The sequence below is a fragment of the Pyrus communis genome, chromosome 9 (genome assembly GCF_041283825.1).
Source record: "Pyrus communis isolate YQ-2024b chromosome 9, ASM4128382v1, whole genome shotgun sequence".
Taxonomy (NCBI): Eukaryota; Viridiplantae; Streptophyta; class Magnoliopsida; order Rosales; family Rosaceae; genus Pyrus; species Pyrus communis.
This window is the reverse complement of record NC_142573.1, coordinates 28,440,445-28,453,555: the sequence shown is the minus strand read 5'-3', so window position 1 is coordinate 28,453,555 and position 13,111 is coordinate 28,440,445. Positions and strand designations below refer to the sequence as shown.

The 13,111-nt window shown below is 36.8% G+C and overlaps 2 protein-coding genes across 4 annotated transcripts; both read right to left on the bottom strand.

Annotated features, from left to right (window-relative positions):
- Window positions 1–2,131: 2,131 nt before the first annotated feature.
- LOC137739828 (uncharacterized) lies at window positions 2,132–6,809 on the bottom strand. Of its 2 annotated transcripts, XR_011069120.2 has the most exons (4): window positions 6,181–6,793; window positions 4,012–5,500; window positions 2,945–3,920; window positions 2,132–2,433 (listed from the first exon to the last, which is right to left on the bottom strand). XR_011069120.2 is itself a non-coding variant. In XM_068479548.2 (3 exons), the coding sequence occupies exons 1-3, from the start codon at window positions 6,470–6,472 to the stop codon at window positions 3,734–3,736; spliced, it is 1,968 nt and encodes a 655-aa protein (XP_068335649.2). In that variant the 5' UTR covers window positions 6,473–6,809; the 3' UTR covers window positions 2,615–3,733. The 2 variants fall into 2 exon arrangements, 1 of the variants encoding a protein (XP_068335649.2); XM_068479548.2 differs by lacking the exon at window positions 2,132–2,433 and having other exon boundaries at window positions 2,615–3,920; window positions 6,181–6,809.
- Window positions 6,810–8,727: 1,918 nt separating this feature from the next.
- On the bottom strand, window positions 8,728–11,761 carry LOC137739795 (protein CYTOSOLIC ABA RECEPTOR KINASE 2). 2 transcript variants are annotated; one of them, XR_015966333.1, is made up of 8 exons: window positions 11,470–11,629; window positions 11,042–11,130; window positions 10,643–10,893; window positions 10,433–10,559; window positions 9,912–10,185; window positions 9,540–9,672; window positions 9,314–9,439; window positions 8,728–9,122 (listed from the first exon to the last, which is right to left on the bottom strand). XR_015966333.1 is itself a non-coding variant. In XM_068479507.2 (8 exons), the coding sequence occupies exons 2-8, from the start codon at window positions 11,124–11,126 to the stop codon at window positions 8,991–8,993; spliced, it is 1,089 nt and encodes a 362-aa protein (XP_068335608.2). In that variant the 5' UTR covers window positions 11,127–11,130; window positions 11,470–11,761; the 3' UTR covers window positions 8,728–8,990. The 2 variants fall into 2 exon arrangements, 1 of the variants encoding a protein (XP_068335608.2); XM_068479507.2 differs by having other exon boundaries at window positions 9,314–9,400; window positions 11,470–11,761.
- Between the last annotated feature and the right edge of the window lie 1,350 nt (window positions 11,762–13,111).

Sequence of the window (13,111 nt, the reverse complement as noted above, 5' to 3'; positions counted from 1 at the left end):
ATCTGTCCCCTTCAGTCCAGACACTTCTGGACCCAGAGGATTTGCCTTTTGCACCTTATCTTCTAGGCTTTGCTCACAGCCCTGTGTATTTCACCATCACATATTTATCTCGTGTACACATAACTATTGATTTTATCATTTCAATGACACAAAACGGGTGAATTGCTCTTAAAGGTTTGTTTGATAACCATTTTGTTCTTTTGTTTTTTATTTTCAATTTTTTTTATTAGTTATAGGGAACAAGTACGTGAGAGAAATTAAGGATGACAAATGGATGAAGGGAAGACACAAAACTAAATACAAAAAAATTTATATATGTTATGTTACTTTCAAGATTTTGTTTTCATTTATTCTTTATAATTTTTCCCTTCTTTCTTTCATCATCATTCTTTCCTTTGTATACTTTCCTCACATTTCAAACACAAAAAGTGAAAGTCAAAAGACAAAAACATATCCTAAAATTTAAATTGTTGTCAAAGACACCAATGGTGATTTGGCATCCAGTCACCACTTTGTTAAATTAAGTACTTAATTTAAATCTCATATTTGAATAAAAATATTAAACCAACTTATATTATGATATTTAGTGTACCGAGTTATATTCTTGGTACATTGAATATTTTCTCGAAAGGAAACGTCTCTGTTTCAAGTGGAGGGTCTTAGCGTTTAATTGGTTAGAGAGAGAGAGAGAGAGAGAGAGAGAGAGAGAGAGAGAGAGAGAGAAATCAGTGGTGGTGGTTTTATCTTTGTTTTTGTTTAGGTTAAGAGATAACATATTAAGGAAATCCACTTGTTTGTTTGTTGGCTTGGAGTTGGATGGGAAGATCGAGAAGATAATGAATGATAATTAGGGGAGCGACTTATCAGACCGACTCGCGAAAGGTCAGTTTTTAATCTTTTTTTCTTTCAAGTCAATTGCCAACAACCAAACGTCTGGACTTGACTTGGAAGATTACCAATTCGGAGCATTAACAAGTTTCTCTCATTTACTCCATTATTCCTTGCAAGCTATAAGTTACTCTTCATGTTCTGAAAGTCCAACAAAGATCGCACAAATCACTTATCGAACTGCTTAACCAGATATTTTCTATCAAGACAAGCAAAGCACACAAAGTTGCGTGGTTCAGTATAATTAGTTTACTCTTGCATTCATTGATGAGTGACGCTATTTAGTTACAAGAAAGAGTCTTCCGTGAAAGAATTAGTAAGCAATTATGCTATTTAGACACACAAAATTAACATTTTCTAATACATATGAGCTCAATCCATTACATGTCATAATACAAGTACAGGAAAACTAAAACTCTCGAGTTATATTATTATGTGTACCAATGACGCATCTAGGATTTTAACATTAGGTGGTCCTAAAATAAAAATTAAAAAAAAAAAAGGGACAAAAATCATTCATAACCTTTGTATAAAGAACTTTACAAGCTCCGAAGACTAAATTTGTCCAGAATGAGGTTTCATACTCTAAAAATATGTCAAGATAATTTCATTGTCATTACAAGAAAAAACATCTCTCAATGGAATGGAGATAGTCAGAAGAAAACTGGAATTGATGGTGGGCTACGATGGTTGGGTGGGGCGGGGATGGGAATTGGGATAGTCTATGAGACAATTGGAATTGGTAAAAGCGAAATGGTATTGTGTCGGATTGGATGAGGCGTAATTGGAAATTTGGAGTGGTACTTTGTTTACTCGAAAGTCATTTCGGGTTTCATTGTTTTTTCAAACGAATGCTCTCTCACACGGCTGCTGCTATGGTCAAAAGTACTTTTTTATTTTTTATGTCAATGGTCAAAAGTATTTTATATGGTTATGTTAAGATTACTTAAGAAGAAAACTCCTCTATTCGGTATAAAAGATTGAAGTGAAAGGGATGACACTATTGGAGACAGAAGATTACTTACGAAGAAAACTCATTTATTCTAATCCTTGGCAAACTGATAGGATTCGAAGAGAATAGTTTCCTTCATGTCTAATCGCTTTTCAAAATGAAAAACTACCTTGAGTGTGCCTTGAATTTATGGGGGTAATCTTTTCATTTTAATCCTCTATTTTGAGTTTAAAGTAAAAACATGGCCGTAACTTGCAGGTGTCAACTGTACGAGAGAAACTGGAGACAGCATGAATTGAATGTCCCTAATTTAGTAGAGCATCATTCCCATCATAACACTGTCAGCACATACACAAGCTTCTCACTTCACATACCAATCTCTGTCCTATCATCACTCCACTCAAATTACCAATCTCACTTAACCTTGATGCATCACCTTCTTACTACACATTAACCGGTCGCCATGTCACTAAAATATTATACCACACAATTTCTCCAACATTCATATGACTCGTGCAGGACGAAGCCAGGAGAGACCAAAATCCCCTAATTTGAGCCACAATCTTAGGTTTAAAGACACAAGGCTAAGCTACCTGCATAGCAATTTTCCGGAGAAAAATCAGTTTATATCATCAAATCTACAAAGGGAACCCAATCGAAATCATGGGGAGCTTAGAAAACATTTAACACAGCATCATTTCTCAGTTTAGTTAGCAATTTTCAGGAGAAAAATCAGTTTATATGATCAAATCTACAAAGGGAACCCAATCGAAATCAAGGGGAGCTTAGAAAACATTTAACATAGCATCATTTCTCAGTTTAGTTCCAGGAGCAATCCAAATTGAACGGTTCATCTGAACCCCAACAAATGAAAGCTCCAGTAGCAGACAACAAATATAATGGATGAATAAAAGACTAGGTGTTATTATACAACCATATTCTCCAAGATACACTCAAAACAAACAGTGTCACATAGGATACGAAAAGCTTGATCGAAATTTTGTCTTCTCTGCAACATCCAAGCATATACTATTATAGCCATACCAGGTTCCAGAAATCACATCCCTCCTACGTGCATGCAATTGCAGGTACAGTATGGCTTACCTTGGCATCCTTCTGTGCATACTTCCAATTGCTGTTCCAATGTCTGAAGTTGCTTCAATCTTTTTCCTCTGCCAACGTTCTTTGCATCAACTAAGTAAAATACCAAGCCCTACATTGAACCAACATAGAACCACATCCACTGGTCTTACAACCTGATAATGAAATAGTCTTCAATGGAGCTCATCCGCAAGGACAGTTGAATAATAATGTCCAGAACAACATAATCATGTAATCCCTGATCCGTGTAAAACATGCTGAAACTTGCCCACAGCTATATAATCTTCCATATGCAAACATATGCTGAAACATGATATTACCACTTCCAGATGCTGTTCCTGACATACTTTGTCACTTGGGGCAGAACGATCCATTGATTTGTAATCGACAAAAAGCCTCATAATGCAGGTACAATCAACTTCTAAAAAAGGCAGCTCGCAAGAACTTTGATAGCATAATAGGTCTTGCGTTAGCAGCATTTTTACCTATTCCTTAGAAGCTACTCAAGCACCCCAGAGCCAGAGAGGACATAAGAAAAAGAAAAACAAATAAAAAAAGGGAGTCGGCGAGGTGGGGAGGAGAGGGGGGTGGTTTTGTGTGTGTGTGGGGGGGGGGAAGGACATCTAATCCTACTTGGATCACATGTAAAAGTTTCCATCCCCTTTAGTTTTCTAGTAACAGTATTTTGTTTCAAAAGTAAACCCAGTTGATCAAAGTCCGATAAACTGATAATATTTTGCAGATGTAGCCATTTTAAAGCCACTCTCTGCATTTATAGTGTTGTTGACTAAATCAAGTACCAGTTTCAGCAGCTGTTTCAGCGTTAGTCTCTTCAAGGGTAAAAGTAATCGGTTGCCATCCAGATTGATGATGAATGATCCATTTCTTCATGCTGACTATCATATTCAAGATCTGAAGTACATTGCCCAAAGCAAGCTCTTCAGAGCATGCTTTCCTCAAAATAATAGCTGCTTCATATCTGTAGAGGAAAAAAGATGATCAAAGCTCATTGTCAAAACTCAACACTCCAGGAAACAAAAGTAGCTGAATAATACACCATAAACATTTACCTGCATTGAGAGGCCATTATTGCCGATCGTCCATATGAGGAACTCAGAAAATTCTGTATTCGTTCCCATGTTGCTTTAGTGTACTGATTAAGATTACCCCCTATAGGGTTCACACACTTCCATAATTTCTCATTCTTACCAACATACAACTGAAGTGCACCCAGGCTCTGCTTGACCACCATCTGTTGCTCTATTGCGTAATCCAAGGCCTTCCTTACATCGGTATTGCGGTGTTTCAGATCACCATAACGAATGCAATCGGTAATGTTTGCTTCAGTCGGCATAATTTTTTCAACTTTCAGGGTGTTCAAAGCTAGTAAAATAACGCCAATAAGGCCTTGAACATATTCAGATGGTGGTGTGCAGCCTTGAGCTCCCCAAGTACCATTGCTAGGTATGTTGTTTCCAGCAGCAGGGGAGGATTGAGGAGGCCGGTACTCGGAACCACGAGGATACCTGTTGTTCATAGAATCATGATGAAACGCCTGGCCACTCTGCATATTATGGCCTTTATAAGGCACATTTAAGCTAGCTGAATTCAGTGAATCGCTAGACCTTGGTCTACTAGACTCTTCCCCATTTCGATGAGGGAACCTTTGTGGATTTTGAGCATAATTGTTGTACTCAGAGATATTTAACTTACTCATATCAGGCACATTTGTAGGTGGGGCTGAAGTAAATCTAGGGCCACCAGGTCTGGGAGGCATAGGTCGTAAACCATAACTATGGGAATTAGGAGGGAGCATACTATCTGGTCCAAAATTCGGTTGCATGTGGAAGTTGTTCGGCCTCTGAGGAGAAGGATACTGGTTTGGTTGACCTAGGAAACTATTTCCATCACTGCCTGAAGGATCAGAATTTCCATGGAAGAAATTGGGAGTGGACCTACTATTGGAGACTGGAGTGTCACCAGAACCAAAGAATTCGTGTGGAGCTTTCTTGAACTGCTTTGCATGTGTATGTTCTGACTGGTAAGAGTAATCAGTATTCTTGTCATCTTGGTTCCCAACTGGCATACTTGAGACTCTTGATATGTTGGGTTGATTTGGGTTTTTCCGATTGAATTTTCCCTTGTTTTTAGTATCACCAACCCTTCCGCTGGTGGAAGGCTTTTGATTTCCCAAAGGATGTTCATAATAAACTGGAGGCGGGTTTATATTGAACGTTTCAGGCATTGAATGCTGTGTCATTTCAGGGTTATAAGAATTGTTACCATTTGCAAGCTGAGATGATTCCCCACTTGAAAGTGGGGGCCCTCCAGCTGAGAGGCTCGTCCAAAGCCATACACTCTTTGCTGCAGCGACGAGGGCTGCGGAAGCTTTTTGTGGTTGTGCCAGAAGAATGTTGTATCTTCTCATGCGCAACTGGTGTAGAGCATTGGAGAAATCCCTGTCTCCAGAAATAAGCAGGTAGTTTGCTGGGGCAGGGTTATCTACTGCCCAGAACAACATATCGACTAGAATCTTCTTATCACTTGCATCTTTCACACCTGTTTCAGACAATGAGCGGTCAACGAAGATGATAACGCTGATGACAATTTAACTAAAATAAATATTTTGAAGATAAATACCATAGAAAAATACCAATTATAAGAACAAAACATTCAATAATCACAACATATTAACAAGAATGAATACGAGAAGAGAAATGATCAATTTGCTATGAAAAACATAGTTGTGACATAAATTCGAGCACTTACGGTATAAACAAAACAATTAATTGTTAAACTGAAGCAATTTATGAATGGGTAGTGCTATCCACACACCCATTTTTACTTTTCACACACCTCTATCAAATATCGGCCATCGGCTTGAATGAATTGAAGAAGATCAATGGCAGAAAATTAACAAGGGTGTGTGGGAGGTAAAAATGGGTATTTTTTATGAATTAAGGACTGACAAGATTAACCAAAATCATTGACAAAGCAAACCAATAGGTCACTATACTAATACTACCATCAAGTTACACTTCACACACAATTTCACTCATCAAATAAAAAAAAATTCAAAAAATAAACCAAAGAAAAGAAAAGAAAATTTTGATATTATCGAATCGGAAAAATTAAAAAACAGCAGCAGGCCAAGCAAAACAACAACCAGAAACGGTTGGCCACGATCTTGTAGGCGAGGTCTTCAATTTAATTATTTATAAAATTAAAAAAGAAAGTACCGGCAGGGACGTGGTTGAGGGAGATGCCGGTGCTGGAGAGGGCCTGCTGAACAGAAGCAGGGATGCCGTTGGTGTCGCCGTAGGCGGAGATGGAGACGGCCCCACAATAATTCATCTTCACGAGGGCGGAACTGATGTTCTGGGCGATGGCGTGGACATCGCAGACTTTAGGGACCTGGCAGTTCTCTATGTCCCACCACACCGACGTTTTGGCGTTCACGTACTGTGCCTCCGCCATACCCATGGAGGGCGCCCCCGCCGCAGTGGTGCTTCCGTTCACATCCCCACGCATTGTCGCCCTCTAAAAGCTCGAGATCTAACGATTACCGACGAACGAAGACGATCGGTTCTTCAAAACATCAACACACCAAATTAGAATCGAAATCCGACTGATTGATTCGCTACTCCTCCTTCTTCTCCTCCTCCTTCTTCTTCTTCTTTTTCTTGTTGTATGGGTGATTCCTTTCTAGGAATTGCAGATTGATCTGTCTGGCGCCTGCCTTGTCAATTTTGTTGGTAGATGAACTTCTGGGTTGGAGTGTTTGGACTCCAGCCGTTCCTCCGTCTTTCTTTATTCTTTTCTTTTCTTTTGCCTTTATTTTTATTCTCTTTCACTCGCTTACTCAAATAATATCCTTCGCCTCCCCGAGAGGATTTTAAATGCGACTGGAACAAAAATGGTATACCACGTGTTATTATACTAATAAAAAAATTTGTATGTTAAAATATTAATAACTTAAAAAATACAATTTTCTACCATATATATAAAAACACATATGATGTACCACCAATGCTCATGTCATAATGAAAATTTTCTCCCACCACCTTCGTGGGGGCACAAGTTATTCATTTAGAAGTTTTAACGAAACATTTTCGGTACTGTTTATTTTAACGAAAAATAATATTTTTATTCTAAAAAATCACTTATGCTACTATTCACTTACAACACCTTTTATTTTTTTAATTAAAACTCAAAATTTTCAAATTATTTTTATTAATTTTCTTTATTAATTTGCTTTATGCAAGCAGGCCTAACGGTATTACGGTATGCGAGTCGAGGAGGGATACTTTTGTCTTTCACCGCTTATATTTTCTTTTCGGATTGTAGCGATGATATTAACTTAGACAAAACTTGACATAAGTTTATTTTTTTCAAGTTATTATTATAAAACTTCAATTACTGAAATAGGTTTTTACATTTAATTTAAACTACATATGCATAAAATCTTTTTTATCAACTAAAAGAAGGTGAAAAGACAATTTAAATTTTTATCAAAAAATAAAATCACGAGTAATAATGTAATTTGGCACAAACCACATTTTGTTGTTCTTTTAAAACCTCACCCCATGTCATATCTAAGTAAAAATAAAAAAATCACCTTCAACTTAGACAAAATAGAGAAGCTATCATTTATTTCTTCCTTCAAAATGTCTTAAATATAGTGAATAGTCATATCCAAATTAATCTTTCTAACAAACAACGCCTAAGAGTATTAAACATATAAAAATAAAATAATATAAAAACAAAGATGTAAAATGGTCGGTATAATTTTATTTGGGGCAGTTTACAAAAGCTCAAAACCAAAACCAACGGCTTGGGTTTGATTTTGAAGCATTTGATTTTTGTTTTTTCTTTATTTGGTCAAAATCATACTAAACCGTCATTTGTTACTACGATTTAGTGATATTCCTCTTCATTTGTAAGTGAGAGGTCTTAGATTCGATTCTTGTCAAAGACAAACTTGAACTACATTATTGTTAACCTATTGTGAAATTAAACTCATCCCTTAGATTGATGAGGCCACAATCATCATAATTCAATTGTCAAAAATTACGGTGGAAATGTAGTTGTCTACAAGTGACTAGATTTTGATGTGCAATTCACCTACCAACTCTTGGCCTCAGCCATTGGTTTCACACCAACAACTAACCAAAAAAAAACAACACATTTATTTTCCTTTTTTTTAATATATTTTTTAAGACTTATTTTTTTCAATGCTAATGCTGATTCATACTAATCAGTTTGACTACTAAATCAAGCTTTGAATTATTGCCATTGACCAAATGGCCTCACCTAACTGAGTACACGTGTACTAACATTCTTTTGTTAAAGGAGACTATCAAATCTAGAACTCTCTATAAATCTCTATCACCTGTTTTATAATATTAGTACAAAAATTAACATTAAATTAAAAGGTAAACAATGTTAAAATATTATTTTCGCTACTCAATATAAATTTTCATGTCCAATAGCACTCTGAATTTTAACAATCTTTGAACAGTATATTTTTAACAATTCAAACTCAACCCACACATTTTTCAAGTCAACGTTCTCTCTTCCTTCTCATCTTCCTCGAACGTCCACCCTAAATTTTATTAATTTTTTTAATATTAGTTGATGAATCATTGCTCTTTAAATTTAAAAGATGACTGTTCATTTTGCTATAACATAAACTCTTTTGTAGAATCTGTTGAATGTTTGTTTTTATAGATTTGGCTCTTTAAAATAAAGTTTTGGTTATTTTATCGCATATATTGGAGATGCTCTTAAAAACATGAAATACCACCTTGCATTATGAACAAATCAAATACACCGCAAATAATGAAGCAATATAGTACATCTCTTTCGAAAAGAGGAAAAAAAGAAGAAAAAGAAGCATATAGAACATTGTGCAAACAATATACCACCAGACCACCCTCAAAACTCTATCCCCTTTGTTACAATAATTGCATGCTGAATTACTCATACATGCACACACGACACACCTTCAGAGGCAATGGGAGAGAGACAGAGAGGGAGATTGAGAGATTCACAAGTTTGGTGATTCACCGGCAGGTCCATGACGAGCATTTAACAGGGGTTGGAGGGCTTTAACAACAATGCTCATGTTCGGGCGGAAATCAGCCTCATATTGCACGCACAAGGCAGCAACAGCAGCCATCTATAATCAAGATTCAAGACAGAATATAGCATTAAGTTTTAGATGTTTGGTAAGCAAAAGCACTGTCCACATGCAAATGTATGGGGGAAAACGGAATAGATGCATGTTCAGAAATTACCAGAATTACCAGAATTGCATATTTATGGGTGTATGCTTGTGTGCATATATGCATGGAATGATATAGTGATTACCTTTGCAACTGCCTTTGGTGGGTACTCTCCTCCTAGTCTTGAATCAATACACTGCCTAACTTTGTCTTCACTAAGCTTTGGTGTAGCCTAAGACAACCCAAATACTTCAAAAATCAGTTTGGTTGACTGAAAAAAATTTACAATATAAGAACAAGAACATATTCTTATGTCTATAATTTCAAAAACAGATGGCACGTGCTACGTGTACAGAGCACAGGTATAGTACCCATGTTACTAGACTCTGCTGTCCCCGTGGTAACGTATGATCAACTGGTTTTCGTCCAGTCAAAAGCTCAAGCAGGACAACACCAAAACTGTAAACATCACTCTTGGCGTTCAACTGTCCAGTCATTGCATATCTGCAAACCACAAATAAAATTAATGAATATTGGGGATCATTGCATGCACCCTAATACCAAACTTTTAGGGAGCACTATTGGTAAATTACGTAGGTTATTGCCTGGCCTTTAACACTTAAGTAGGTAATGTAAAGGATTCTCAGCAATCAAGAAGGGGGCTGTTTGATTTTTAGCTTAGAATAGCAAATGCACTACATCGTTGCTAAATGTGTTCTTTGAAGGACCTATTAAAAGCTTACTCAGGGGCATGATAGCCAAAAGTCCCTAGCACACGAGTGGAGTGAAGACGTGCTGCATTATCTGGAGCTTGATTGGACAAATCAAAGTCTGCAATCTTAGCAACATCATCATCAAATATGAGTACATTGCTAGACTTGATGTCGCGATGAATAATGTGGGGATCGGCCTTTTCGTGCAAATATTCAAGCCCTTTTGCAGCACCCACCGCAATTTTAACACGTTGCACCCACGACAAAACTGGACCAGGTTGCGCCCCTTTAACACCTTTCCTTCCTGTATTAGCAAAATTATCAGGTCAAATACTGTAGTTTCGAGAAACAGCTAAGACAACAGCTCTCAAGTAGTCTAGTCTCACTCAATGAAAGAAACTGCTTTTGCGAGAAATAAGATTAAACAATAAAAAGAAAAATAGTTGATTTCCTTGCACAAACAATGCATCGACCAAGATTGCGCAGCCAGATTAGAATCATTAAACTCAATCCCATCTTTAAGGCTTCACTTTTATCTTACTCTTACATACCGTGTAGAATGTCATGAAGAGATCCATTAGATGCAAACTCGTAGGCAAGAACACGTGAAACCCCATCAACGCAGTAACCAAGCAGTTGAACAAAGTGGTCATGTTTCAGCCTTGATACCATAGAAACCTGAATCCGTCATTCGTCAATTTCGAAATGAATTTAAACTTGTTTCAAAAACAAAAATAAATAACGGGTTCTCTTGTCTAAACCTGGGCTAGAAATTCCTCATCAGGTTGTTTACTGGCATCCAACTTCTTGATCGCTGCATGCTGCCCACTTTTAAGAACCCCATAGTATACTCTTCCATATGAACCCTCTCCGATCAAAGCACTGGTCCCAAAGCCTTCAGTAATCTCCTTTAGTTCGTCAAATGGTATGGTAGGAACTTCGATAGGCTGGACCCTCACGGGTTGAGCACCTCTGGGTGCAGTTCCTGGGGCATGATGGCTTCCCTCATTTCCTGTGGAGATGAAATTCAACTCGGTCGAAAATTGATAAAATTGGCGACGGAACAAAAGATACAAGAAGAAATGAAGTAAAAGATACAAACTTTCCGAAAATAGACAGACACAAAGCCGCAGATATAAGAGAGTGGATTGGATTAATACCTGCTGGATTTTTCATCATGTATTGACCTCCATGGTCGGTCGCTTTATGCATATCATCGTCTTCGCAACAGCCAAAGCAGCTCATGATTCTTTACCCACACAAAAACAAAAGCAAAAACAAAATTAAAATTATAAAATAAAACACCTTTAAGATTTAAATTGAATGAATGAGATTGAAATTTAGCCCAGATAAAATATGAATATACAAGTTTCAGTACGTATTATGTAACCAGTAATCAAATTCAGTTCAGCCACTGAACACGGAGATCAAGCAAATCGCCACCAAAAACAAAAACAAAATTCGAATTTTGTTTGTTTAGAAAAAGAATTAAAATAAAAAAGGTGAAAAATGCATAGATCGGTATCAGCAGCTGAGAATTAGAGTAGTGAAAGGGAAAAAGAGAGAGCGAAACACAGAGAGATGGTACCTGAAAGAAAGAAAAATTAGGGGAAAAGGACAAGTCGGTGCTGCTTGCTCTTTGTTGTAAACTAATTACAAGGGAAGGGACTAGTCTTGTCTGTTGGGGTGGGTGGCTGTGTGTAGAGAGAGATCTGAGAGCACCAAATCCGGCGGAGGAAGCGCAGCGCAGGATAAGCGGGAGGAGGGTGCGCAGGATAAGTAGGACACAGCGAAAGAGGGAAGGAGAGGAGGGCCCAGCAAGGGTGAAGTCTTTTGTACTATTATTTTAGGATTAAATGGGTGAGCAGATATTTTGTTTTGTATTTAGAATTTTAGAATGTGTATTTATTTTGTTTTAATTTGGTGTTAGCCAGTCACTCAATTATTCAGTACTACGGTCTAGTGGTATTTTTTAGAAGTAAGAGATTTTAAGTTCAAATCTCGTTGATGGCGAAATCGATATCAACTTAGGTTGCTCATTATGTGGCTTACCCGAACTCCCCATTCTCTTAGTATAAAAATATCGACGTACTCATTCAAAAATTAAAAAAAAAGAAAAAAAAAATTGGTGTTGGCCAGACTTGACTGGTTACGGAGAATGAGAAAATGTGAATGAGACTTTGACCCCTTCATTCCTTCCTTCGAGTTCGATCGCTTCCATCCGCGCGGAACAACTCAACTCCCATGACATGGATGGAAGAATTCTTCTTCTTCCCCTTAAATGGTACGTACGTAAATTACGAGATAATTATTCAAACACTTAAATTTATGTTATCATTTTATATATGAGCTAATTATATTTACTGATACTTTTGTGTTGCCTGCTCTTTTAGGTTCTAAACTCATTAATTAACATAATATATACATATCATTTCTCATATCATATGTATATGTTAATTATAGTTTGAAAATGTTGTATTCATAGCATTTTTTATTATTATATAAGAAATTTAGTTTAGACCAACAAATAATTTTGTTTGTAAGGGAATGTATCATAAACCTATAGAAAAAAATATGGGGGCCACAACATGTGGCAACCACTTATTGGCTATCCTCATAATCGAAGGGAGTTTTTCTCCAACTTGGAGATTAATCACGACGCGCGACAAATGGAAACACCATATTAAACATATCGATATCCATTAGCCAACACAACAAAGTTCCTCCAACTTCAGCTCTATAAAAGGATAACCTCCACTCTTTTAAAGATAATGGTTAATTATCACAAAACACGTCAACGTGGCACCCCAAACACAATTTGCTAACTTAGAGCATCTCCTTTGGAGATGCTAAATTGTCCAAATCAGCATTAATAGTCATAAAAGGCAGCAACAATGGTTTCCAACTAAGAAGCCAAATCTGATGTGGCATGACATGGAATGACAGATCTCACCCTTGCTGTCAAATTTGACAGCACCTTCAAATCATCTCCAAAGAAGATATCAAATTTTAAACATAAAATTTGAATTTGACAACTTATGTGGCATTTTGACATTTTTTAAAATTTTGCTCTTCACCAAATATGTCAAATTAAACTATTATTTTATTACACTATTTTCTTTTCATAATTGTTATTGTATAATTTAAAAACAAAACAAAATTAAAATAAAGTGGACCCCACCCAAATTTGTTCTTGTTGTCCTGTCATCGTTCTTCCAACACCACCATCT

Coding starts and splice junctions, on each gene's coding strand:
- LOC137739828 (XM_068479548.2), bottom strand. CDS start 6,472: ATGCGTGGGGATGTGAACGGAAGCACCACTGCGGCGGGGGCGCCCTCC. Junction 5,501..6,180: donor CCTCAACCACGTCCCTGCCG/GTACTTTCTTTT, acceptor TGTCTGAAACAG/GTGTGAAAGATGCAAGTGAT. Junction 3,921..4,011: donor ATAATGGCCTCTCAATGCAG/GTAAATGTTTAT, acceptor TTTCCTCTACAG/ATATGAAGCAGCTATTATTT.
- LOC137739795 (XM_068479507.2), bottom strand. CDS start 11,126: ATGAGCTGCTTTGGCTGTTGCGAAGACGATGATATGCATAAAGCGACC. Junction 9,401..9,539: donor AGCAGAGTCTAGTAACATGG/GTACTATACCTG, acceptor GGGTTGTCTTAG/GCTACACCAAAGCTTAGTGA. Junction 9,123..9,313: donor CACCAAAGGCAGTTGCAAAG/GTAATCACTATA, acceptor TCTTGATTATAG/ATGGCTGCTGTTGCTGCCTT.